The following is a 25,714-nucleotide window of genomic DNA, read 5'->3' as shown; positions in this document are numbered from 1 at the left end:
GCCGCGTCGCCGGTTTAAGCGCAGTGCGGGGCCGCGGCCGGGGGCGGCGGTAGTGAGACCAGCGCTGCGCTCCAGCCCCCTTTTCCCTCCATGGTTTCTCTCCGCTCCCGTGAGTAACTTGGCTCCGGGGGCTCCGCTCGCCAGCCCGCACGCCGCCGCCGCCCGCCGCCCGGGACCGCGCCGCCCGCCGCCGCCGCCAGCAGACCCTTCCGACGGCCCTCGCTGCGCAGGCCGGGACGCCTCTCCCCCCTCCGCCCCCGCCGCGGAAAGTTAAGTTTGAAGAGGGGGGAAGAGGGGAACATGGACATGAAGAGGAGGATCCACCTGGAGCTGAGGAACCGGACCCCGGCCGCTGTAAGCACAGCCCCCGTCGGGCGCCCTCTCCCCCCCATGACTTGCATGTAATGGTGGCCACCTGCGGGGCCCGGGCCGCGGGTTCGCCGGCCCCGGCTCGGGGAAGGGCGCAGCTCGCGGGCTCGGACGGGGAAGGCGGGCGGGCGGGCGGGCGGGCGTGGAGGGGGGAGCGAGCGCGCGGGGATTAACTCTTTGGCGCCCGCGGGGCCCCGCGGCCGTCCGGGGAAGGCGGTGGGCTGGGGGACGGCAAACTTCGAGCTCCTCGCCCGCCGGGGTCCGCTCCCGAGGAGCGCGTGTGCGTGCGGCCGGCGGCGAGGGCGGGAGGAGGGGTTGTGTAACGCTGGGAGCCATGTTTGCAGCCTCCCGGGATGCGCCGCCGGGCGGAGGCCGCGCCTGCCGAGGAGCCGCGCGGCCGGCCGGGGCTGGGCCCGCCGGGGCTCCGCGCGCCCCGGGCCGGCCGGGGAAGGGGCTCGGGCGGGGCGGGGCCTCCCCCGGGCGGGCCTCGCGGTGGGCGGCGGGCGGTGGGCGCCGGCCGCGCCGAGGGCCGCGGCCGTGGGGGCTCGGGCGGGCCGCCGGCCTCACAGCGGGGCGAGGAGCCCCCTCGCGCGCCCGGGGGCTCGGGCGGGCGCGGCCTGGCGCGCGCCGGGCGGGGGAGGGGCGAGCCGGCGGCGGAGGTGGCGCAACCGCCGCCCCTCCCGAGGCCAAGTTTGAAAAAAGGACGCGCTTCCCGCCATTTTTCAAGCCTAAAAATAAAACTTTCTCCCCCGTTTCTGTCGCTCCGCTCTCGCCCTCCGGGCCTTCCCCACTGCCGGCCTCCCGGGGCGCGGGGGGCGCGGGGGCCCCGGTCGGCCCAGGCCAGCCGTGGCGGCGGCGGCGGCGGCAGCCGCTTCGCTTTCCCTCCGCGCCGTGGCGGCGGAGCCCGGGGCCCCTGCCCGGAGTCTGGCCCCTCGGTGTGGGCGGGCTGCGGCTCCTCGCGCCAGCCGGGGCGCGCCACGGCCCGACACAGCGCCATGTTGGCGGGCGCGCGTCTCCCTCCGCCGCGTAGGCCGGCCCGCGGCGGGTTCGGCGCCCGCCTCGCCGGGGCTCGGCTCGCACTGGCGGGAGCCGCGACTCCTCCGACTCGACTCCTCTCGGGCGCGCTACCGTCCCCCCTCCCCCCTTCTTAAAAGGGCAACGCCAGGCGGCCGCCTCCGCCCGGGCCAGGCGCCGCGGGGACGGGCGGGCCTCGGCCGGGCTCGCGGGCCGCGCGGCCTCGGCGGCCTCTGCCCCCGCACGTGCTCCGGGGAGGCGGCCCTCGCCGCCGCGGCTGCGTGAGCGGCGGGCGGGCCTTTGAGAATCGCCTCTTTCTTCCCCACCCCTGCCCTCCCGGCGGCCGGGCGCGGGGCCGTGTCCGGCCAGACCCGGGCCCCGGGCGAGCGGGAAGCCGACCTCCCCGCCCGCGGCCGAGCGCGGGGCGCGCCTCGAGCCGTCAGGTAGCCGTGGGGGGCGAGCGGCCGACCCGCGGGGACCCGTCAGCCGGCGTTCGCCGGGCGTCCCCGCGAGTGGGGGGCGGGGCCGCGCGGCGCGCCCGGGGAGGGCCCGAGGGGTGGGCGTCTCCTCGTGGCCGCCCGGGGCCTGGGGGGCGGGGGGTTGACCACGGCCGCCCCCTCCGTCCACAGTCAGACATTTTGTGTGGGCCACGTGCTCGGGTCCTGGACGGTCTGAGCCGCTTTCGCTCCCTGAAACTTGACGAGCCGGGCTCTCGTTTGGAGGAGTTGTTGGTCTCAGGCCTTCGCATTGCTGCTCCGTGGCTGCGAGTCCAACATAGGACGGAGAGTACATTTAGCCGAGATTTCCCCCCAACGCGTGCGCGTGGATCCCCGGAGCACTTTAAAATCTAGTATTTGAATTCTTTGTGCGCAGACTAAAGTTACTGGTGAAGCAGTCGGTAAGGGCAGTGTTGTTCCCTCTTGGGAAGTACGACTGGGCTGATGTTCCCCTGACATGGACTTTTTTCACACACGGAGTAACCAGTGTATTTTGAAGAATACGTAAATGCCCGGGGCAGGTGTTAACTTTTCAAGTAACCAACTTTGGCCTTACGCTCTTGCCCAAGGTCAGTCGTGTGATTGTTTCATTAACATTACATTAAAAGTCGGTTTGTCAGTTGCAGCATCCACGTTTTAAGTGCTCAAAAGCTGCAGGTGACTAGTGGCTACTGTTACTGGACAGCGCTAGCCTACAGCAATCCACTGGTTTATAAAATAAATATTTGAGTACCAGCAGTATGGCAGGGCCTGGAAAAGCAGGGTAAACGAGATAGCAGCCTCTGCCATCCTGGAGCCTCAGAGCCCGGTGGTACCTCTTGCACGGGCACACTTGAGGGGTCCTGGAGAGCGTCTTGGTAGCCTGCTAAGGTTGGGGGACAGGAAAAGAAAGCCTCCCCTAGGGACCCTGAGGAGGAGACTGAGACAGCAAAAGTTAGGTTCTTAAGAGAGGAAAGCTTTGATCTTAAAACCAAAGGCTTTCAGGGAAAAAATGCTGTAGATTTTGAAGGACATTCTAAAAGTTAATCATGGTTTTGCACAAGAGTCATCTTTGAGGCGAATGAAATTTGGAAGAAGAATCCTTTATAACCAAACTCAGTCACGTGGCACCTTATGTTGTGGCCCCAGCTGTAGAGAGAATAGGCTTGGCCTCTTGAGATCTTGCAGACTTTTATCATTTGGGAGGAGAAAACCTTTTCTTCACTGAATGTACAGTTATAATATGGACAGGAGGCATACATGCATCCCGTGGTTGATTTTAATGCCATCAAGTGAGAACTAAGTGTCTGAGGAGGGTAGAGGTTTCATCACAAGTGTTTTTTGTAATTCTTTTTTCTTAGGACCAGTAGGCTTATATTGTGTGTGTGAGAGTGTATGTGTAGCTTTTTTGTTTTTATTTTGAGGTTTGAAGATGACCCTGGTAGCACTTCTACCTTTTTTGTGTTCCTTGGTCAGGGTATAGGAAACTAAGATAATAGGTTCATTCCACCTATTACTATATCCTTATTCCTTGTTTTATTTATTTTTTTGAAAGATTTTGTTTATTCATGAGAGAGAGAGAGAGAGGCAGAGACATAGGCAGAGGGAGAAGCAGACTCCATGCAGGGAACCTGATGTGGGATTCGATCCTGGGACTTCAGGATCACACCCTGAGCTGAAGGCAGGTGCTTAACCGCTGAGCCACCCAGGCATCCCCATTATTCCTTGTTTTGTTTTTTGTTTGTTTTAAGATTTTATTCATTCATGAGAGACCCAGAGAGAGAGAGGCAGAGACACCAGTAGAGGGAGAAGCAGGGTCCATGCAGGGAGCCTGACGTGGGACTCAGTCCCAGGACTCCAGGATCACGGCCTGAGCCAAAGGCAGATGCTCAACCGCTGAGCCACCCAGGCGTCCCTATTCCTTGCTTTAAACACAGGTATGGGGGGGATCCCTGGGTGGCTCAGCGGTTTTGCGCCTGCCTTTGGCCCAGGGCGCGCGATCCTGGGGTCCCGGGATCGAGTCCTGCCTCAGGCTCCCGGCATGGAGCCTGTTTCTCCCTCTGCCTGTGTCTCTGCCTGCCTCTCTCTCTCTCTCTCTCTCTCTCTCTCTCTCTCTCTCCCCCCCATCATAAATAAAAATAAATCTTTAAAAAAATATAAAAATAAACACAAGTATGCACATTTAAGAGGGGACTTACAAACAAATGTATAATTCAGGTTTTTTTCCAAGCCCAAAACAGCTCTTCATATCAGGTGTGTTCTCATGGTGGAAAAATGCCTAAGATGGCATTTAAAAACCTACGAAAAGAATGGGATCACCGTTTAAAAATATAGGCCAGGTTAAGAAATATTTCATACAAAATACTGTTAGTTACTTCACTGAGAACAAATTGTGCAGTGCTAGAAAATACCATATATACCACAGAAATTGGTGATATTTTCAGATGTGAAATGAGATACTGACCGAATAGTGAGATATAATTTAGTTATATTCCAAAATGGGAAAAATACCTGTTCTTTATGCGAGGCTATCATCCTTCCATTGCACCAAACATGGCCCTCTATTGTGAGAACCTCAACAACTTAGGCTGTCTAGGGACAGCTAGACTTGATGTTTGCTGTTCGAGTTTTCCATTCAAAGTTAGAAAGCCAGGCAGTTCCTGTGGTTCAGTGGATGCCTCTGTGGGACTCTGGTGGGCTGTGTGTAAAGACCAGGCACTCCTCACCCATAAATAAAGAGTAGTCCTAGGAGACACTTTTCTCTTTCCCCTACTTTACATCTTTAAAAATTTTTTCAGCACAATGGGATTTTCTCATTGGTTGCATAGCAACTAATTGTTTTTATTTTATAAGTATTATATCTAAATTGAGGAAAAATTAGGTACAGATAAGCCAAAAATAGCAGATAAAGATAAAATAGGATGGGGGTGCGTGCATGTTTGAGATTTCTACCTAGGCATTCAGGTATATAGTCTATGGTCTCTTCTAAATAAAAGAATTGATAACTCAGAATGGTCTATAATTCCTCCATACATTCCCGCCCCCTTTACAGCAGTTATAACTGTTAAAATTGGGGAAGATTACCCAACTAGTTCCAGCCAGTTAGATAAAATTGATTTGAGTAGCCAGGGGAGTAGGAAGTGAGAGCAAATTGGAGAGGATGAAAGAAAAATTGCTTGATTTTTTTTTTTTTTTCTTTCTCTGTGGCCCCTAACACCAATCACCATAACCTGACTGCAGTATAGGTTAGATTTTTCAGTTACAAAGTGGTAGAAAATAGAACTGCTTTTCTGATGGGTGCAGAAAACAAAAATAAGAGCTAAATGGGAAATAATAATAGTTTTTAAGTATTTATCTTGAATTCATGCTTTAAAAACTAGTTTAATTGGGAAATGAAGGATGAGTAAATTTGGTCTCTAAAGTTAAACTATCTTTCTTCAAGCAGAAGGCCAGTTAACTTTATCTTGGAACAAATGGCTCCCTGACTTGTACACACAAATGTACAAATGCCTGCCCAACCTCACCTCCTTAGATAGTAGCTTTGGGAGGATTTGGAACATAAGGAGAAACGGACCATTTTTTCTTGATTAGAATCTCTCATTTACTCTGGGTCTAGATTGGGAGGCTATGGGATTATTAACCACCACCCCACCCCCCCCCCAGCTCCCTGCCCACAGTTCTTGCCGTTGCAAGCTAGTCTGGGTCCTTCCATAGTAAGGAATAGGGCAGAGAAGGCTTAGTTTACTCAAATGCTGCTGACACAGTTCCCTGAGAGCAGACCTTTCACTATACTTCTATTAAGAATTTTATTTATTTATTTTAATTTATTTTTTATTGGTCTTCAATTTGCCAACATCTAGAATAATACCCAGTGCTCATCCCATCGAGTGCCCCCCTCAGTGCTGTCACCCAGTCACCCCACCCCCCCACCCCCCGCCTACCTCCCTTTCTACTACCCCTTGTTCATTTCTCAGAGTTAGGAGTCTCTCATGTTCTGTCTCCCTCTCTGATTTTTCCCACTCACGTTTTCTCCTTTCCCCTTTATTCCCTTTCAGTATTTTTTTATATTCCCCAAGTGAATGAGACCATATAATGTTTGTTTAGATGGGCTAGAAGAAGGCTGTTGAGTGTTGGCTTTCCAGACCTGTTGTCCCTGGCTGGGCACAGCCTCAAGTAGAACCCTGTGGTCTCTGCTTTCTTCAGTAATTCCTACTCTGCTCTCTGCATATTCCCCAGTGGCTTGTCCTATTACTGTGCCTCTGGCACTCTGTTCTGGGGGTACATATACGTTACTTTATTGCTACTTCAGTCTTCCTGGAGAAGTCCAGGGGCATGCCTTCTCTGCTGAGCCATACAATCCTCTGCCCATCTCATCCCAGTAAATTGTTATCTTCTACTCATAGAGAAACTTTATAAAGGTCTCAGGTGTGCATTCCCCAAACTCTTACTCTTCCACTTATAAACCCACCTGCACCAGTATCCATCCTGGCCTTCTCAACAGGAGGAGTTCCCTACCTCCAACAAGAGTAGAATGATCTTTGTAGGTGAACATCAACTTTTTAAATGTGACAATCTGTATTTTTTTATGGCTTGTCTTTTTTGTCCCATGTTTCTTGGGGGTTGCTTATTTTTTTGTCAGGGTTAAAACCGTATCCTCAAGAAAAAAATAAATGCAAATACCTAAAATTTCCACATATCAAGAAAGGTCACACAAATAACAGAACGGTTGGTTGCTAATTTAAATAAAGAACTTGGAACTCAATAATAGAGACTCAAATGTCTATTTTTTCATCTAGCAATAGGTTGTGAGAAAGAATCCTGATTACAGAGGAAATTTTACATAAAAAGATATGGCATTATTTATAAAAGGGAAAATGGGAAATACATTCCAACAGGGAGGATTTTAATTTATATGTACATACTTAATTTCTTTAGCCATTAAAAAATATTAGGAGTTAGAGTATACTAATAGTTTTAGCTCACCTGTGTTTGAAATATACAAAAAAAGACTGAATTAATATACCAAAATACTAAGTGACAAGTATTTCTTATTGATTTGATAATGCTTGTGATCAGAAAGTGGTTCTCTTTTTATCCAAACTTTCTATTGCTGCATCTGCTCAGTCCCCTGCAATCCTGACAGAAACCTGTAGGCAGTACTCTGACAAGCCTAGGGCCAGTTTTCATCATTGAACAATTATGAAAGCTCTTTCTCATATTGGTATAGTGGTGACTAAAACAGACATGACCTTGTCTGTCATAAAGCTTGAAGTCTAGTGGTGACTTTTAAAATGTGTATTCTTTTAATAGATTAATATTATCATCATTGTAATGCTAAATAAGGCTATATAGGAAGGTCTCCTAGCCACTCACTTTCTCTTCCTGAGAGATTTTCTGTACATATGAGAAAGTGAATGTGTGGTCTATACATAAATAGAACATCCATTCTGCATATTTTTGTCCCACAGTGTATCCTGGAAATGAGTCCTGTGTTGATGGGCTTTGAAATTGTTTTCTAATTTTTTCAGTCCTTTTCTCAGTAACTTCTTGTGCCTTATTTCAGAAGCCTTTACAGGTGTTGGAAACCAGTGCTTCGCCATTGGTACCACTCCTTAATTCTTCTCGAGTCGTCTTTGTGCATTCCCCAAGGTTCTGTCCTTGGTCCTCTTTTTAGGGAATCCATCCTTTCCACTCTTGTTTCTGCCCTGATTATACCAAATACAGAACTGCCGACCCTCCTCCGCACTCCAGACCACATCCTGTTTTCTGGGGATACTTGCACCCGAACATCCCGAGGGAACCTCAGCTAAGTATCCCTCATGGTATTCATTTCATCTGCCCCTCAGAAAGCTGTTCCCTACACATTTCCATGTAGCCACATGGCTCCTATTTCTCTAAGCCAGACCTCAGTTCCCCTCCATTTCCACACCCAGCAACTAAACCTGCAGTTTTGAACCATTTGACATCTTTTTTCCTTCCCAGTTTCTTCCTCTTGATTCCTATTCTGCTGTTTGGTTCAGCAAACCTGTTTTAACTCACATTTGAATCTTTATGGTAGTTTTTGATGACCCTAGTTAGAGTGGAATTTTACCAGTTGGAAGAAATATCCAAGAGGTGATTTCACCCAGTGAGCTGGGAGGCAATATGGCTAACTCTGATCCCTCTTTACTTGGGTTTTGGAATATTAGCGTCATTCTGTATAATAATTTGGATTCTCTGTCAGATAAAATCATAGAAAATCCCCCAAACCAAATGAGAACATTTTAGTTGAATTTCTGTATTAGATGTGTGGGCAATCACAGTTGACTTTATTTTTATGGTTGGTTGGTTTTACTTTTTTCTTTTTTTAAATACAAAAGGAATACATGCTTATGAAAAGCTCAGCACAAATATGAATTAACGGCAGAGGTCCCTGTCATTCCCCTTCTCCCTTTCCCCAGAGGTTCCTTTTTTAGCATATAGTACGGTTCAGGTGCTACTGCACCTGCAGTAGCTCTGCAGCTCCACGCAGTGGATACTGTTACCTCCACAGATAAAGAGCTGAGGCACAGAGAGGTTAAGTGACTTTTCTGAGGTAACACAGGTTGTAAGTGGCAGAGCCAGGATATGATGTCAGGCATCTGTTTCTAGAGCTCACTTCTCACTTGACACCTTAACTTTCAGATGTGCTGTTTGCCCCAGAAAGGGGGAAAATGGCAGAGGGGTGTAAAGAAACCTGGAATGAAGTAAAGGATGTATTTGGCCTACATGCATCCTAACTAAAACCAAGGCTTAGGAGAAGGAAGTAGACAGGGTAGTGAGAAGTAGTAAAGAAGCAAGTGAGAAGTTGTGGTGTTGTGGGTATCACTGACTCTAAATCTGTTCCCTTCTCTGTAAATGGGGGGAGGGTGTGGTGGTGTGAATACTAAGTTCTCCATAAATGATAGCAATTACTAGAGTAGTATCCTTGGATTTTACATGGGAGGATGAAGGTATTATTAGCTCATAGTCTCAGTTTAGAAATATGAGCATCTCCCATATACATGCTTGATTAATGCTGCTTCGTGTGGTAGATTGACTGCAAGAGTGCTTTTGGCCGTTAAAGCTAATTTGCATCACTGTTAAGTGACCAAAATGTGCTTAAAAGTTGGAAGTTTCAGAGTCAACCACAGAACAAGAATGGAAGTAGGTATTATTATGGTAGTTACTCACGCAGTAGATTGTTTATTAATTAGTATTTAGGGATGCCTGGGTGGCTCAGCGGTTGAGTATCTACCTTCCGTTCAGGGCATGATCCCAGTCTGGGGATCGAGTCTTGCGTCAGGCTGCCTGTGAGGAGCCTGCTTCTCTTCTCTGCCTATGTCTCTGCCTCTCTGTCATGAATAAATAAGATAAAATCTTTAAAAAAAAAAATCAGTATTTAAAATCATGGGGTACCTGGCAGGCTCAGTCTGTAAAACATGTGACTCCATCTGGGGGTTGGGAGTTCAAGCCCCATGCTGAGTGTAGAACTTTAAAATAATAAATAAAAATAAATAAAATCTTCAGATGTGATTGCCTTGAATGGATTGGAAGTCTGAATTTCAGGACCCACAAAGAGATTTTATGGCCTGAAAAGGGAACCTAATTTAATGTCTAATAGTTTTCTTTCCTGAAAATACCTTTCTCACATGTAACCCAAATTGATCTTTGAGTTAAGGCCTCTTGCATCTTGACCCTTTCTAATTGTCAAGAGAATCTTAGTAAAGATTAATAAAACCACAAGTGGAAATGTATAGTGCAGAAACATGTTGCCAAAAATCTCTTAGGGATTTGATAGGAAAAGTAAAGATTTCCTCTTTTCCTTGTGTCAGTCCCCTGGGCCTTAAGGGAGACTCAGCGCAGGGTTGGGGGATGGGGGAAGCTTCTCTGCATTTATAGTTAAAGCTGCCTCTTGGGCTTTAACAGGTTTGGGAAAAAATAGGAGGATATAGTTTCTTCACTTATTTTAAGGATTGTAGTTCTGTCTCTGGGAAGTAAAGAGTTTAAATCTTTATTTATACCTTGGTGTAACATTCTACCCTTGGTATCTATTAGTGTATTGTTACTAAAGGCTTTATCATTTTTCATTTATTTATAACTGTGATCTAGGTCTAAGTAGAGACTGTCCCTGTATGTGGGTGTTTTTGCTGGATGTTTATGATTGTAGTTTTTGCTATGTTCTTTGTTTTATGTATGTTTTTGAAAGTTTGTCTTTTTCTTTTTTTCCCCATTGTCATCCATAGGTTCGAGAACTTGTCCTGGATAATTGCAAATCAAATGATGGGAAAATTGAGGGCTTAACAGCTGAATTTGTGAACTTAGAGTTCCTCAGTTTAATAAATGTAGGCTTGATTTCCGTTTCAAATCTCCCCAAACTACCTAAATTGAAAAAGGTAAGTACTTTTTCTTGAGCAATAAATGAGAGAACATTCTGAGAAGGGAAACATACATGATTTTACCCCTAAGGAAGAAGTTAGTGTAGCAGAAAACACATAGCCTTTGGACCCGGGCATACCTGGGATTGAATTCCAGCCTCACCAGTTCTCTGATGGGTGATCTTATGCAGGTTACTTAATCTCTCTAAGGCTCAGTTTCCTCACCCATAAACTGGTGATACCACCCAACCTTACAGAATTGCTGTGATGTTTAGAAATAATGCATGTATGCTCAATAAATAGTGGTTATGAAGAATTTTTTTGTGAATAAGCTATTACTTATTGATTGCTATACATTGTTTATAATGTTAGCTAGGTTTTCTCCTTTAGTATGCTCTGGTTTAGGAACTGCAGGTGTCTCTCACTCTCCATGTTTTATGTTTGTTGATTAAGGGTGAGTTTCAATAAAGAATTTGCAGATTTGTAGTCTATGATAATTCAGACCCATTGTGTAATTTTAAATGACTAGAAAGTTAAAATGTATTGTGACTGCAAGAATTCATTGTAACAAAGCTGCTGTATTTCCCTATCTTAGCTGATGGCTCATTGTTAGCACTTTATTGGTCTAATTATAAACCAATTACTATCCACCTGCCCCTCTCCAACTGCCAATTTTAAAAAACACTCAAGAAAAATGTTTTCTCATCTCCTTGTACTTGTAACTGTCTCGAAGCTCCAGAATGCTAAAACTGGAAGAAGCTTTGCTCTTCCAGCCTTATCCCTTATTTTATAGGCACAGTAATAGATGCAGAAAGGTACGGTAATTTGCCTAAAGCAACCTACAAAAGAGGTTAGTACTGTAGCAAAAACTAGAACCCTTATCTCCTGTTTCCTAAATGAATGCCTTTTCTATTACATAATAAAAAATATGTGTAAGTATTGCAAACTTTTCTACTGTTTTGATATTCCCTTTCTTAGGGAATTTAAGCAAAACTTTTATCCAAAGGTATACATAGAAATCTATAATCAGATTTAGGCAAAATGCAGGTAGGCTGTTCCAGTAGCTTGCTTAAGTCCTGAGAGGAAATTGTTTTGGGTTAAGTACATGAATTAAAAACGATAAGCTGTTTTTACTTATTTGCCTTATTTAGGCAAGAAATGCTCAGGCAGTCCTTATGAGTTTCAGGTAACTTAGCTTCCTATCAGAAAGAATAATCCTGTTATATTTTAAATTGATAAATTATTCCTTTCTGCTAAGCAGCTACTTTAGAGGTTCAGGTGTAATCCGTTTATATTTACATGGGTTATTTGTGACACCGGGAGCTCTGATTAGCCCATTAAACAACAGTTGACTTTAAACAACGGATGACTTTCTAGCTTGTATCTGCATAAACTTGATGCTAGTATGATCCTACTGTGTATTTTGTGTTCTGTTTTCCTAGTATCCTGATAGATTTCCTTGATTTGCTGTGGTCTGTGTACTATCAGACTTATTCAGAGGAGAAGTGGATCAGTGACCCTCTATATAGAGGCTTTATCAAATCCTTCTGAAGTCTTGTTAATCACTTGTAGAGTTAGGGAGGAGTGATCTACAAATCAGACTTAAAAGGCAGATAAGACATGCTCACAACTGATACAAACTTTTTTCCTACCCTGAGCACAGATTGTTTTTTAATAAGAAACAGTTTCTGAATGAAATTTTGGTGTGTAAATGTCACAGGTTTCCTAAATTTACACATACGATTTCATTTCACAATGCCACTAAGTGCTTCGGCAGATTGCCTTTTATCTCTACTCATGTTGAAAGGATACGAATATTACATATGTGTGATATTCTAACCAACCAAGGGAAGTGGTCTCTGTTTCTGTTTTAATTTACTAAAATCTCAAGAAAGCTAAAACGGGAGTCTTTGTTGATTATAGACTCGTATTTTTTTTTTTTTTTTAATAAGGATTATTTATTAGCGTGAGCCTGAGCAGAGGGAGGGGCGGGGCATCGGGAGAGGGAAAAGCAGACTCCCTCCTGAGAAGGGGGCCCACTTCAGGACTCGATTCTGGGACCATGATCTGAGCCAAAGGCATACACTTAACCGACTGAGCCACCCAGGTGCCCCCTAGACTTGTATTTATAAATCTAGAATGGGACTAGATAATTTGGAATATGCTATGGGAAGGAAAAAATGTTGTGAAATGATGCATTTCCTCTGAAATATTTAGTAACACCTTAAGTAGGAGACCTGAGTTTTTTAAACTCATTCTTTCAACAAATATTCAAGTTTTTAAAAGTGCTTCTGTTTTGCATCATGTAGTTCATTTCACTGCATACCAAAGACTAAAAATTACATGAAATTTTCATGCTATTCCAAGTACATAGCATAGTGGGAAGGGTGAATTCTTTTGAAGCTAGCCTGCCTGGCTTCAAGTCCTTGGTCACTCTGTAACTGTAACTGGTCACTCTGCAACTGTGTGATCTAGGGTAGGTTATAGAGTTATAGTTCATTTTCCTCATCCGTAAATGCAGATAATAATTCTATCTACTCTACAGGGTTATCGCAAGAGCCGATAAGCTCATATATTTCAAGTGCTTCAAACAGTGCCCCGCACTTACGGCCTGTGTAAGAGTTAGATGCGGTTGCCATTGTGCTGGTACTTAAACTAGAGAATTGAAACCAGTTGTGCGGCCTGAGTTTTCTCATCTGCAAAATGAAGAGCTTGAATTATATGCTCTCAACTGTCTAATTTTTCCAGGCTCCAATTTCTTTCACTTCAGATTCGAATTCCATGGTGAAGTCTCATTCCTTCATTGGCACACCACTTACTGTGCTACTTGACCTGCCGCTAAGAAATTAGAGTAGGTTCTTATAAAGGCTAGTGCCGGCTTTTTGCAAGAAGTGGCCCCCTCCGGGGAGTTGGTTTCAGCAACCCTGAAGCTATTGCCCCACTCAGTTTCCTGAGGTCATGGAGCTTCTTTAAGGGCTTGTTTTGGGACCCATGCCACTCCTATAGCCTTCAGAGCGACACTCCCGGGTGGTTTCCAGGTATAGAACCTTACGATGTGTCAACTCTACAGAACCAGATTAGGTTTCAAGTGGGCATAGTGAGCTTTGCTTGGCACGCGGGATAAGCTGCTTAGAATGCACAGACCATTTACCCTTCCTGGCAGGTATAGACTATTGGAACTTCTCAAAGAATTCTAATTTGCTTTGACCCACTTTTTAGGTTAGAAAATGGATTCACTGATGTTAGGGGCCAGATCTTGAGCAAACTATTATAATTAGCAGCTGGTTAAGGAAATGAAGCTCTTCTTATCCATCCTGTTTCTCCTCCTCTCCTAAAATGTTCTTAGGACCTGTAGACTACTTATCTGGATTTAATCAAACGAAATGAACAAACATGCCCTAATAGGAACAGAGTTTATTTGATCTTGATAAGTATTTAAGAGCTAGATTTGCTACTTACAATGCCTTAATGATGTGTTTCTCTGTGTGTATTTGTATGTTGTATATTCTCTTGCAGCTTGAGCTCAGTGACAATAGAATCTTTGGAGGTCTGGACATGTTAGCAGAAAAACTTCCAAATCTTACACATTTAAACTTAAGTGGAAATAAACTGAAAGATATCAGCACCTTGGAACCTTTGGTAAGTAAGTAATAACTTGGAAACCAGGGCTTATTGGTCATTTTCATTTTCATATTTCTTTATAGTGAGGGAAATGTTTGGAAATAATAATCAAGAAGGTGGTTGTTATTATAATACTTGTAGAAATTTTAAAGATCAGGGCATCTCTAGTTACGTGTTCCTGTGGCTTTGCTCTCCCTGCCTGATACTGTAGTGGTTTCCTTCAAAGGGGAATTCTTTTCTTTTTTTTTTTCCTTTTTAAGTTTCATATATTCACCAAAGACTTAAACATTTATCTTATTTTTTTCCCCCTCAAACTGGCCAGGCAATTCTATACTTTTATAGAAAAAGCTATTCATACTGGATGGCATATCTGAATTATAGATGAATTATAATCATATATGAATTATAGTCCAAGGACAGCTCCAATAAGTTTAGGTCTTCCGATTGATCTTGTGCCCCAGCTAGATCACTGTTGCCTTAAGTTTGCATGGGAACCCCAGAATCCTTAGTCTTCCTACTGGGATAAGCTATAAAAAGTTAAGTGCCAGTTGGGTTACAGGCTTACTGTGTGACCTTGGGCAAATTGCTTCTTCTCTCTGGGCCTCAGTTTCCTCACTTATGAAGCAGGGAGGATAATAAGCTCTGCCTTTCTTAGGAATTCTGAGACTAAAATAAAGTAATGTGCTTAACTTAATTTATAAGTTGGGAAGCCTGTGCTAATGGGGGTACAGTCCACGTGTAAGCTGTAGGGCAGAAAAGAGCTGGATGGAGAGGTTAATATAAGGTATGGAGCAGCTTCACAGGCTCTTCTGTGTAGCTGCCACCTGGAAAGTACTATGAATTCAAGATTGTTAAGTGACTGATTTCTCTAAATGTGACATTCTGTAAATTTGGCATTGAGACCGAATTCCATTTTGATAAGGCGAATGGAACTCCCAACTTGTTTCATACTATCCAAGGAAGCCTATGGGTTTTCTCTGTTTTTACGTATATATAAAGTCAGTGTTTCCATTTAATTCATCTTGTAAACATATTGGGAGAGGGTTATACAAGCAGATAGGAACTGTCTCAGGGTCCAGAAGAGCAAAACCCAAGAGGATAGGCATTTTTTCTACTATATCTATTCTGATGTCACAGTACATTAAAATATCTGGATTTCACCTAACTTGTACAGAATGCTGTTGATATTTCAAGGGAAGATAGAGTTAATTTGTGACTTCTTTTAACAAAGAGGATTTCCTGCCAGAACTATAGCATCTTTACCCCCAATCAATAATTAAGGCTCTGCTCCAATGTAGGTTAAATTGCCTTTTATCAAGTCCCTTTATTTATATATTTCATTAAGTGGGCTACATTTTAGCTCCTATTTCTCGAATTCTGGGAGTCTCTCAACTTTGCATCTTGTATTTGCCCCTTTTTTGGATTATAGGTACATCCGGATACTTGGGCTCCTTCCTTTTTTGCTAGTTCTTTTCCTCTAAACCAATCCTTGTTTCCAATGTTTAAGTAAACATTTGAGTTTTGCTGTTTTTAAGGACATTAACATTTGCCAATTGTATACTCCTATAACCCAGACTGTCCCCTTTTTAGAGATGAGGAAACCAAGTTCAGAGAGCTTAAATAATTACTCAGTGGCCACAGAAAAAATTATAAAGTTGAGATTCAAATCCAACTCTACCATTCTTTCCACTGCTTTTGGGACCTGTTCTTTTACCTACATATGTATTCCATACCCAAATTGACATTAAACTGGAAATTCCAAAAGGAGCACTAAATTAAGTGCTGGTGTCTCCCAGTTAGACAGGCTACTTTGAGCCTTTCTTTATTGTTTAGATATCAATGGTAGGCCTATTGATTCAGGGTCACCGTGAGCCTAACAACCCCTTTTTTCCTGAACAGAGTGTCATGCAGTACCTTCCCATGTGGGATCACTGGCCTGTTGCCTAATTCTCATGGCAACTCAAGTCTTCTTTGATGCTTTACCCAGAAGCCTTTGTCAGTGTCCTAGCGCACAGAGGCAGAGCAGAAGCAAACGTTGTATGGGAGTTGTTTCCTTGGGCATTCCTGACCTGGTCCATGATGTATGAGAGCTCTTTGGTAGCTGTGAAAGTCTTGGTCCCCCAGGACAGTGAGAATGGGAAATAATCATTGTTGTATTTACCAGTTTTGGAGGATCTGCTGTGTACCATACACTGTAGTAGATGCTTTATGTATTCTGTTTCATTAGTAATCCTCAAAAAACATTTCTACAAAGAGAAAAGAAATAACATGGCCCTCATTTTACTCACGAGGAAGCTGAGGCTTGGGAGAGTCTGAATCCCTTGTCCAGAGTCACACACTTAGCTAGCCAGTGACATAGCCACAATGCTGCATACCCAGGGCCATCTAGAAAAGCCTGAGCTCCCACCGTTCTCCTGAACTTACTGTTCAGGTGCCTGAGAGTGTTAGGTAGGTCTCCTGAAGTTGTCTCTTGGAATAAAATAAAACTGTAGGAGAAGGTGAAGTGGGGGGAATGTTGGGTCCATTTTGTCTTCTGAAAGTATTCTTCAGTGGGAACAACACCATCCTCATCCTCATTAACCACGTACATTTTGAACACCGTCTACTTTGAGCCCAGTTCTTAAAGTCAATGCAATGATGTGAATGCCTCTGCTTGCTACAGGGACATTAATCGAGAGACAAAGAAGGCATCAATTCAAACTTCCTTGGACACCTTTTTTAAGAGACCTGGGCCATCCAAACCATCCCCCAAAGCCCTTCTAAATTCTAAGAAGGCAAGCAAAATTATTGTTAATAAAATGTTTAATGTTTATTATGGCTAGCCTATTAGTTTTAGGCCAAATTTCTGGTATGGTAGAATTCTGATTTTTGGGGGTGTTTTTGGTTTTGATTTTTTTTTTCTTTTTTTTTTTAAAGCAGTATTTACACATTACATTGGGATCCTAATAATCTGTGGGTAGTATATTTTGGGCCTTAAAGCACAATTTTATTACTATAAACAATTCTAGAGTACTACAATTACTTGGAATTTTGTTGTTTATTTGCTTTCACTTCGTTTTCTAGCAAACTGTTTGGCATGTTTGAATTATTCATAATGGGTCCTTTCCTCAAGAGGTAGCCAAAAATGTCACAGATTCGTGGAGTTTCAAAAATAGGTGGGCATTGGAGGCCCTGTGGCCTGGAACTATAGGAGGGGCCTGAGGCACTGTAAAGCTTGAAGGATCGGGGGTTGTATGCATTTTTGTGCATCCATTCCTAGGGAATAATTTTGAGAAGTAAATGGCTCATTCCCTTGAGTGAAGAATTTTTAGACTTCGGGAAAGCTGCCTAAATTTACTTGTGGTCATATTTTAGCTGGTATAGAGTCAACCTTTTTGGGAAGAGAAAAGAGTTCCCAGTGTGCCAGCTAGTTGTCTGGGGTGGTGTTTCAACATTTTTTCCCTCTTTGGCAAGAAGGCCTACCTGGGCAGCTGGAGGTCAGGGCCTGCCCAGTAGGGAACTAATCTGAAAGCAACACAACATAAAAGCAGCTCTCCCTGTGATTAGAAGGGCTGGGGACAGCTTTCTTAAGACCTCAGGAGACTAACTTACATAAGCACATTATTTGATCCACAAACTCTTGGATCATTGTACATTGGTGTTTTGAGGAGTGCATTTGCCTGTTGCCATAACCCTGCTCTGTGTTCCCTGCCTGCCTCTCTGTTCCCAAGGGCTGCTCAGTGAAAATAAAACAAGTGGTGGGAACCTCTTCTTTGACCAGGAAGATGGAGATCCTCTAAGTGCAGGGGTCAACAGCCCTTCTTCTACAGGGCCAGATGATAAGATCCTATAGGCTTTATAGACCATACAGTCTGTCAGTGCTGCCAATATTCTAGGGCAAGATATTCTACGGAGCACATAAACAAATGAAGTGGCTATGTTACAATAAAACTTACTTTACAAAAACAGGCAGTGGACCAGGATGGGCCAATTATATTTTGTCAAGCCTTGCTTTAGGGTGAAGATTTTTAAATCATTTTGTAACTCTTTATAATCACTAAGATACCTCAATCCTGAAGGCAAGGTTTTTTTCATCTGCATTTCTTCCTGGGTCCTTATGAATGTTAAAATAGTTTTCCCAGTAAAGCATCAAAGCCTTTAAACAATTATTTTTTTGCGACTTACTTCATGTGGAGAGCCTCTTAATTTTTTGTTTCAGTCTTGATATCTCAAGACTTGAATACCAAGCCTTTTCTCCTGATTCAGAACCCTTAAAAGTGACATTTATGAAGCTATATGCCCTCCAGGCTCATTGACCTTTTTCTAGAGGGCACCAGGCTACATATTGATGTTTTATGTTTGCTTTTTTAAGCACTTGCCCCTCTTTTTCCTAAGAGGGTCTGCTGTTACTTCCTGCTGCTCTCTCCTACTTGCTTGTAATATACTACTATCTCTGTCCTCCCAATGTCTCCCTTCACCCTTAGTGACAACTTACTAGAGTTTGATTGAAATACTAGTACGTGGTTGTAAAAGCAAATGAATCTGAGTAAAATACATGGACATTTTCTTATCCACTTTGTTACTCAGAAAACTTTCCTCAGCCCAAGCTTTCAGATCTCAACTATGTTGTGTTTTGTATTTTAGATAGATTAAACCAAAGTTCTAAACAAATGAGGTATTGCGGCAAAATTTCAGGGTATGGTAAAATCAGAAGAGTTTTACATCAGAAAGGTCCCAAATTTAAAAAGAGTATTGTTTGTCTCCTTCTGAAGTTTCAACTCTGCATGCCCCTTCCTTTTCCCCAGTCTGTACCAATCCTCTCTTCCTGGAGAATAACTGTATCACTACACTTCTTACTTTATTATATGCCATTCTCTAGTGTTTCACACCTATGTCTTTGAATAGAAATCTCAAGTACCTCAAGATTGAATTGATTAATTGAATGAATTTTTTTCCCCCATCTGGCCACCCCAGAGCATTGAAGACCAGTTCTTTTGGCCATTTGATTACTTGAATGTTAAAACTTAGTTTTGAACTAAATTTATTAAAACTCTGTTTGATTTGTCTCATATTGTGAAAAGATCCAGTTTGGTATTTTCCAAATTCATTTTTCTTAAAACTACTTACTAATATTGCTGGAAAAGGATAGTTCTCTGAGAAGGTAAATGCAGAAGGTAGATTGTATAAGCTAAATCTAGTGGTCTACTATAAAGTTTGCAAAGGACTTGAAATGTTTTCCTGTGTCTAAAGCTGAGTTGGTAGCAGCTAAATGAATACAGTGCCTAGAATTTTACATCTTCAGGAGATGGGTTTTGTTGCTGGTGTTCCTTTGATTTAGAAAGTATGTTTCTTGATCCTTTTCTTCAGAAAAAGTTGGAATACCTGAAAAGCCTGGATTTGTTTAACTGTGAGGTTACTAATCTGAATGACTACCGAGAGAGTGTCTTCAAGCTCCTGCCCCAACTGACCTACCTGGATGGCTATGACCGAGAGGATCGGGAAGCCCCTGACTCAGATGCCGAAGTGGATGGTGTGGATGAAGAAGAGGAGGATGAAGGTGAGTCGGTGTAACATCCAGTGAACTTAATTTCTGCCTATCAAAGGTCATGATAGGGATCCCTGGGTGGCGCAGCGGTTTAGCGCCTGCCTTTGGCCCAGGGTGTGATCCTGGAGACCTGGGATCGAATCCCACATCAGGCTCCCGGTGCATGGAGCCTGCTTCTCCCTCTGCCTGTGTCTCTGCCTCTCTCTCTCTCTCTCTCTCTCTCTCTCTCTCCCCCTCTGCCTGTGTCTCTGCCTCTCTCTCTCTCTCTCTCTCTCTCTCTCTCTCTCTGACTATCATAAATAAATAAAAAATTAAAAAATAAAGAAACTTTCCTCTTAAAAAAAAAAAAGTCATGATAAAGCTATTGAATGTTTTTGTCATTGAAAAAAATAATATCCATGCGTGTAGGCATTTCCATTAAATTTGGAGCTAGGACCTCTGTTTAATTTTAATAAATTCTTAGAACATTGAAGCCTTCAAATGATTCCACATAAAAATGGTTAGTTAATTAGTCTTGATTTTGGAGGCTGTGTGCCCTAACACACTGAAATATTTGTAGTTTTACAGTTTACTAAAAGGACTGTCATCTTGTGTCTCCCTGCCATGTTCGTTGCTCCCTTTTCTTGGTTACTGTCTGACTTAATTCTTAGAAACTCTGCTTTGTCAACACTTCCAGATCGCATGTCCCAGTGCCCAGAAGCTAGTAGGTTAGGTTCCTGTGTGTGAAAGCACCTCCTTGCTTACCTCTTTCGTCGTCTTTCACTCTCTGTTATCCTTGTCTCTTTCAACTATGCTATGTTCCTCTTGGGTAGGAACGGTCTTTTTCATCTTTATTCACAAGGCCGAGCACTTCATAGATAACTAGGGATCTGTCTGTTAGAGCCAAATGTAAATAAAATAGCTTTCTTTACTGATGGGCTTGTGCTTTTTCCTTGCACCATGACTCACTGTCTCTGAGCCACTCAGATAAAGAGTTTCTTGCCTCTCCAGTGGCTTAAAGGAAGCAGAGTGATCAGCTTTCACATAAGTCAGCATGAAGAAAAGTTACTCCTAACATTCCTGATGTTGCTGGACTTTATGGTCTTGCTGTATTTTTTTTTAAGATTTTTAAAAATTTATTTATGATAGACATAGAGAGAGGCAGAGACATTATTTTAATTGTCTTTTCTTTAAAGATAAAAAAAACCAAATGGTCAAGAAAAGTTGAGGAAAACATTAGGCAGCTTGGGTGCAGTTAAGGTGTAATACTCTGGCAGCATCTTTGCAGATTTATGGCAGATTTGAGGTGGTAAAAAATGATGGGATGTAGGATGGTAAAGTGGACACAGACTAGGATGTCTCAATTTGTTTCAGATGTTCACATCACTTACTCCCTTCACTGAAGGTTCTCAGTTATTCCCGAAAACACTCTTTTATCTATTTAAGCTTGCCTTAAACAGGTTGAATGGCCATGTATGCAGGAGCCTGTAAGGAAATTCCTTGGAGGGTGGAGAGCAGCTCAGTCAGGCAACAAATTTGAGCATTTTTTATGTGCCAAGCACCATGGAATATAATTTTGAAAAGAAAACCCAGACATGGCGCATGTCCTCTTGGTGTTTACGGTCTACTGAGAAATGTTACATAAGCACAAGTGAGTAAAGCCTGTGATAATGGAGAAGTGTCAGGTGCTCATGTGAGAGCATATTAGGAGACCTGGCAAGTCTGCCTGAGGAAGTGACGTTAAGCTGAGAACCAAAGGTTTGAATCCGTGTTAGCCAAGGGAGAAGAAAGGGAAGAATGCGCAGAGGCTAGGAAGCAGGGCAGCACTGCAGGCTCCCAGAGCAGGAGAGGTAAGAACTGCTTGTCTCTGGCTCTGCACCAGGAGGTGGAGTAGAGACATGGGTGCAGGTGACACAGCCAGCCCCTTTCTCCACCCACTCTGACCCTCCCATCACAGGCTGCTTACCACTGTTTGTCAGGTTCCCCCTCTGGCTTGTGGCTTTGTGGCTTTGTGGCAGTACCCTTACCTCAGAGAAGGAGCTCTTTGTCATTTATTTGGTGGGTAGGGGGTGTGGTAACTTTTTGCTGTGGAAAATTTCAGACAAAGATAGAAATAATGTAAAATTAACTTTCATGTTCTCATCGTTGAGCTTCAACAATTACTGGTTTTATACGTGCCCAACCCCTACCGACGCCCCCTTTCCTTATCTTGAAGCAAATTCCAGAGATTCTACCCTTTCATCAGGAACTGTTGCAGTGCACAGCTAGTCCATCAGTACTCTTGGCCTCCAGATGTAAAGGGACCCTGGTGGACGAAGGGACTGAGTTGCAACCAGCTGGGAGGACAGGGACAAGTGCAGTGCCTGGGTTTCCCAGGCATTGATGTAGCTCAACATTTGTCCGGCTACCAACTGAAAGCGCCCTGGCACTTTACCAGGTGTGCCTTCAGGGTTACTTAATGAATTCCTTTGGACTTGCAGAAGGAGAAGATGAGGAGGATGAGGAAGATGAGGATGGTGAGGAGGAAGAGTTTGATGATGAAGAGGATGAAGATGAAGATGAAGATGTAGAAGGGGAAGAGGATGAAGACGAAGTCAGTGGAGAGGTTGGTGCAAATGTGTTTGCAGCTCTGTTTCCTATTTGTAGTTGAAAATGTGGAAGTTTTTTTTTTTAAGAAAAAGTAAAGGCTTCTGATGAAAATAGTAAACTTGTAAATAGACTAATAACAGTCTGATTGGTTTCCTTTTTGTCCACCTTTTAGTAAATTCTAAGTAGAGTGCTTACAGGGTGCTAATTAGACATGGTACTTGGCTCTGCAGGTAAAGTTTTGACCTTTTAACTTATTGGAAAGAAGTAATGAATTGAGTGTAGTGTCATTTCCATAGGGTGAGAAAACTGGAAATGTTGAGAACTGGTGGTATGTCTGTCCCTTGGTTGTGTTGAAGGGAAGGGTATGTTTACCAAGCCTGAACTTGTTCTCGTATGTTCAGCTTAATTCAGTAAATACATCTTATGCCTGCTGTTTTAAAGAGTTGAGGACACAGAGTTAAACAACGTGGTCCTGCCTTGAAAGAGCAAGTAGTCTAGTTTATGGGCCACCCAGTGATACAATATCTATGAGGAGCTGAATGCCGTAGAAGGACAGGAGAAAGGAGTGATTTGATTTTGACAAACCTCAAGGAAATTGTCTGAACAGGCAAAGAAAATAAGATATCATCAAAAAGCACATTGCTTTGTAGTCGGAAAAAACTAAGGCTGAGCAGTTTGTGTAATCTCACAGGTAATAAATCAAGTTCCTAAAAGAATCTTTTTGTAAGAATGGGAATATAGAAATTCTGTTTTGAAATTCAAGATTTTAAAATCACTTCTCGAATTATCCATTATAAATAGTATGCTAATTAAACATGTCTGACAAAATGCTTACTTCTGAAAAGCAGTTTTTTGTTTTTAATTTATCTATTTGACAGCACAAGTGGGGTGGGGGGGACGAGGAGAGGGAGGAAGCAAGTTTCCTACTGAGCACAAAACCAGATATGGGGCTTGATTCCCTGGACCCTGAGATGACCTAAGCTGAAGGCAGACACTTCACCAGCTCAGCCACCCAGATGACCCTGAAAAGCAGTTTTTAAAGAAAATCTTAATTTGGGGATCCCTGGGTGGCGCAGCGGTTTGGCGCCTGCCTTTGGCCCAGGGCGCGATCCTGGAGACCCGGGATCGAGTCCCACGTCGGGCTTCCGGTGCATGGAGCCTGCTTCTCCCTCTGCCTGTGTCTCTGCCTCTCTCTCTCTCTCTCTCTCTCTCTCTCTCTCTCTCTGTGACTGTCATAAATAAATAAAAATTAAAAAAAAAAAAAGAAAATCTTAATTTAAGCTTATTCAGAAAAATGAACAGATTTCAGGACATTAGATAAAGATAATATTAAAAGTTTTCTCCTTGATGAATTGTTAAATTTTTTGGCAAATCATCTTTTTCTCTGTACTTCTCACCTTGGCAAATTAAGCTAATAGAGCTGTTTACTATTCTTTAGGAAGAAGAATTTGGACATGATGGAGAGGTTGATGAAGATGAAGACGATGAGGATGAAGATGAAGATGAAGGTGGGTATGATGTACGCACTTAGGTCCTCCTCAGTTAAAAACACAAGAAAATGTTAATTTAGATTGTGAAACTACAGAGAACAAAAAATTCTCTTTGCCCTGGTGGCTTTCACAGTGGCTTATGTAGCACTGTCAGTGCACCTATGCTGGCCCAGATTTCCTGCTCTTCAGTGACTGATAATGCCTCTGTGCAGGTGGGAGGCCACCCACAGTCCCACACTTGGAGTATGTTCTTAGACCCCATCATTTGGGTTACTTCCAGATATGAGATTTCTGGTTTTGGAATTCTTTCACTAAAGTCTAAAATAACTAGATCATAACTTTTGCAGAATGTATAAATAGCACCTTTACAACTTTATTACTGTTATTTCTTAAGTTCCCTACCACAGGTAAAACCAGTGAAACCTCTATTTATTTATTACTCATTGGAAGTATAGATTCTCACACCTGGGCGGGTTTTAGAGTACCAGATTATTTGCTTTGCTTTCCATTGGTTCCTGCTTTCTCAGCGTCTGTTCTCTGTGCCACGCATTGAACTAAATTTGCACTGAAGGTAGGGTTCAGTACCTGCCTTCAGGGAGCTTTTTGGAACATCCTGCAGTTTAGGTAATTTCATTGACATAGCCATGAATTTTTACTAGTTGGGGAAAAAACCTTTTGAGTTAATATTCATTTGCTACAATTTGAGTCAACTTAAAGACAGCAAATTAAAATGGAGAAAACTGGGTTAACTTTGCTATCATTTGAGATGCTACGGTGCATTTTGACTTTCGTTCAATGGTCTCTATGCTTTTTTAGTTAATACCTCTTAAAATCGGCAACCTCCAATCTAATCAAGATTACAATTTTTTAAGTCTCCCAACCATCAGAAGTTCATTGTTGTTACCTCTGTTAGCAGTAACTTAGGCAAATACCTTTCCAGTTGTCTCAAAGTGAATTTTTGTTGTTGTGCAGAGGAGGAAGAAAGTGGGAAAGGTGAAAAGAGGAAGAGAGAAACAGACGATGAAGGAGAAGATGATTAAAACCCCAAATAACTTGCAAAGAAAGAACTGTTCAGTATTGGTTGGACTGCTCATATGGATTTGGTAGCTGTTTAAAAAAAAAAAAAAAAAAGGTAGCTGTGATACAAACCCCAGGACACCCACCCACCCAAAGAGCCAAAGAATAGTTCCTGTGACATTCCACCTTCCTCTATTTAGCCCCTCTTGGAAATTCACCACCAAGCTTGGGGACTTCACCCCACAAAATTGTAAGCGTTGTTAGGTTTTCGTGTCAGACTTGCTGTAGCGTGGAGAGTTGTGATTGGTGAGCCAGCCATCTGTGGCTTCCAGTTACACCGAGACTGTAACAGCATTTTTACTTTCTGTACAACAAAGAAGCTTTGTAAATAAAATCTTAACATTTTGGGTCTGTTTTTTCATGCTTTTCTTTTCTTTTTAATGAAATTTTTTTACATTAGGACATTTTATGTGTCAACTGCCAAAAAAGTATTTTTAAGAATTTAAGTGAAATAAACACGTTCCTCTTTGGTAAAGCCTAGTTGTATGCTTACATTTTTAAATTAGACTTTAATTGTAAGCTCATGTGAAAACACTAAAGAACTGGTTTCTATGACATTTTTATATTAATGGTTGTTGAGGGGAAATGCACAAGTATGTAGGATCTTTGGACACTTAAATCTGATTCTCCTCCTTTCTCTACTGTGGGAGTAGGCTTTTTAAAACGTTTGAAATTCCGTGCTGTAGAGCCCCTGAAAGCCAGGAAAATTGTTAGACTAAAGTAATAGATGAATTAAGAAAAAATAGGACAGTATAAAGGAAAAACATTAACACTGGTTTCTGGGAGATCCTAATTCTAATTCTGCCTCTGCCACTGATTTCCTGTGTGACCTTGTGTTGACCTCTGCATCACCTCCCAATCTGTAAAATTGAGGGGGTGTGACCAAATGGCTTCTGAAGTCTCTTGTAGCACTGATGGTCTGTGACCCTCCATGACAGGAAGGTCTGAAGAAAAAAATGGGCTTTGCATCAAGGCTGAAACATGTAGGGTTTGACTGACAAGTGAACAGAGTATGGTTTGTTATCAAGACAGGCGTGCTAAGGAGGAATGACATGTGAAAAGCCTTGCCAAGGAAGCGGGTAGGCACTGCCCAAGGTCAGCTCGGCTTTTCCAGAAGATGGAAATTTTCTCTATTCTTAAGGGGATTTGGGGGAGGGGTAAGATGTTCTGCAGTTTGTGTGTTCAGTGGCTCAACCATTT

At 43.2% G+C, this 25,714-nt stretch overlaps 1 protein-coding gene across 1 annotated transcript; it reads left to right on the top strand.

Annotated features, from left to right (window-relative positions):
* Window positions 1-80: 80 nt before the first annotated feature.
* ANP32B (acidic nuclear phosphoprotein 32 family member B) lies at window positions 81-24,859 on the top strand. The gene is made up of 7 exons (XM_041764287.1): window positions 81-354; window positions 10,103-10,252; window positions 13,751-13,873; window positions 19,202-19,391; window positions 21,839-21,963; window positions 23,386-23,455; window positions 24,410-24,859. Exons 1-7 carry the CDS (start codon window positions 301-303, stop codon window positions 24,475-24,477), a joined length of 780 nt encoding a protein of 259 aa, XP_041620221.1. The 5' UTR covers window positions 81-300; the 3' UTR covers window positions 24,478-24,859.
* Window positions 24,860-25,714: the final 855 nt, after the last annotated feature.

Source organism: Vulpes lagopus, chromosome 7 (genome assembly GCF_018345385.1).
Source record: "Vulpes lagopus strain Blue_001 chromosome 7, ASM1834538v1, whole genome shotgun sequence".
Classification (NCBI taxonomy): Eukaryota; Metazoa; Chordata; class Mammalia; order Carnivora; family Canidae; genus Vulpes; species Vulpes lagopus.
Note: the sequence above shows the minus strand (reverse complement) of the source record. Positions and strands in the feature narration are given on the sequence as shown.

Coding starts and splice junctions, on each gene's coding strand:
- ANP32B (XM_041764287.1), top strand. CDS start 301: ATGGACATGAAGAGGAGGATCCACCTGGAGCTGAGGAACCGGACCCCG. Junction 10,253..13,750: donor AACTACCTAAATTGAAAAAG/GTAAGTACTTTT, acceptor ATTCTCTTGCAG/CTTGAGCTCAGTGACAATAG. Junction 13,874..19,201: donor TCAGCACCTTGGAACCTTTG/GTAAGTAAGTAA, acceptor CCTTTTCTTCAG/AAAAAGTTGGAATACCTGAA.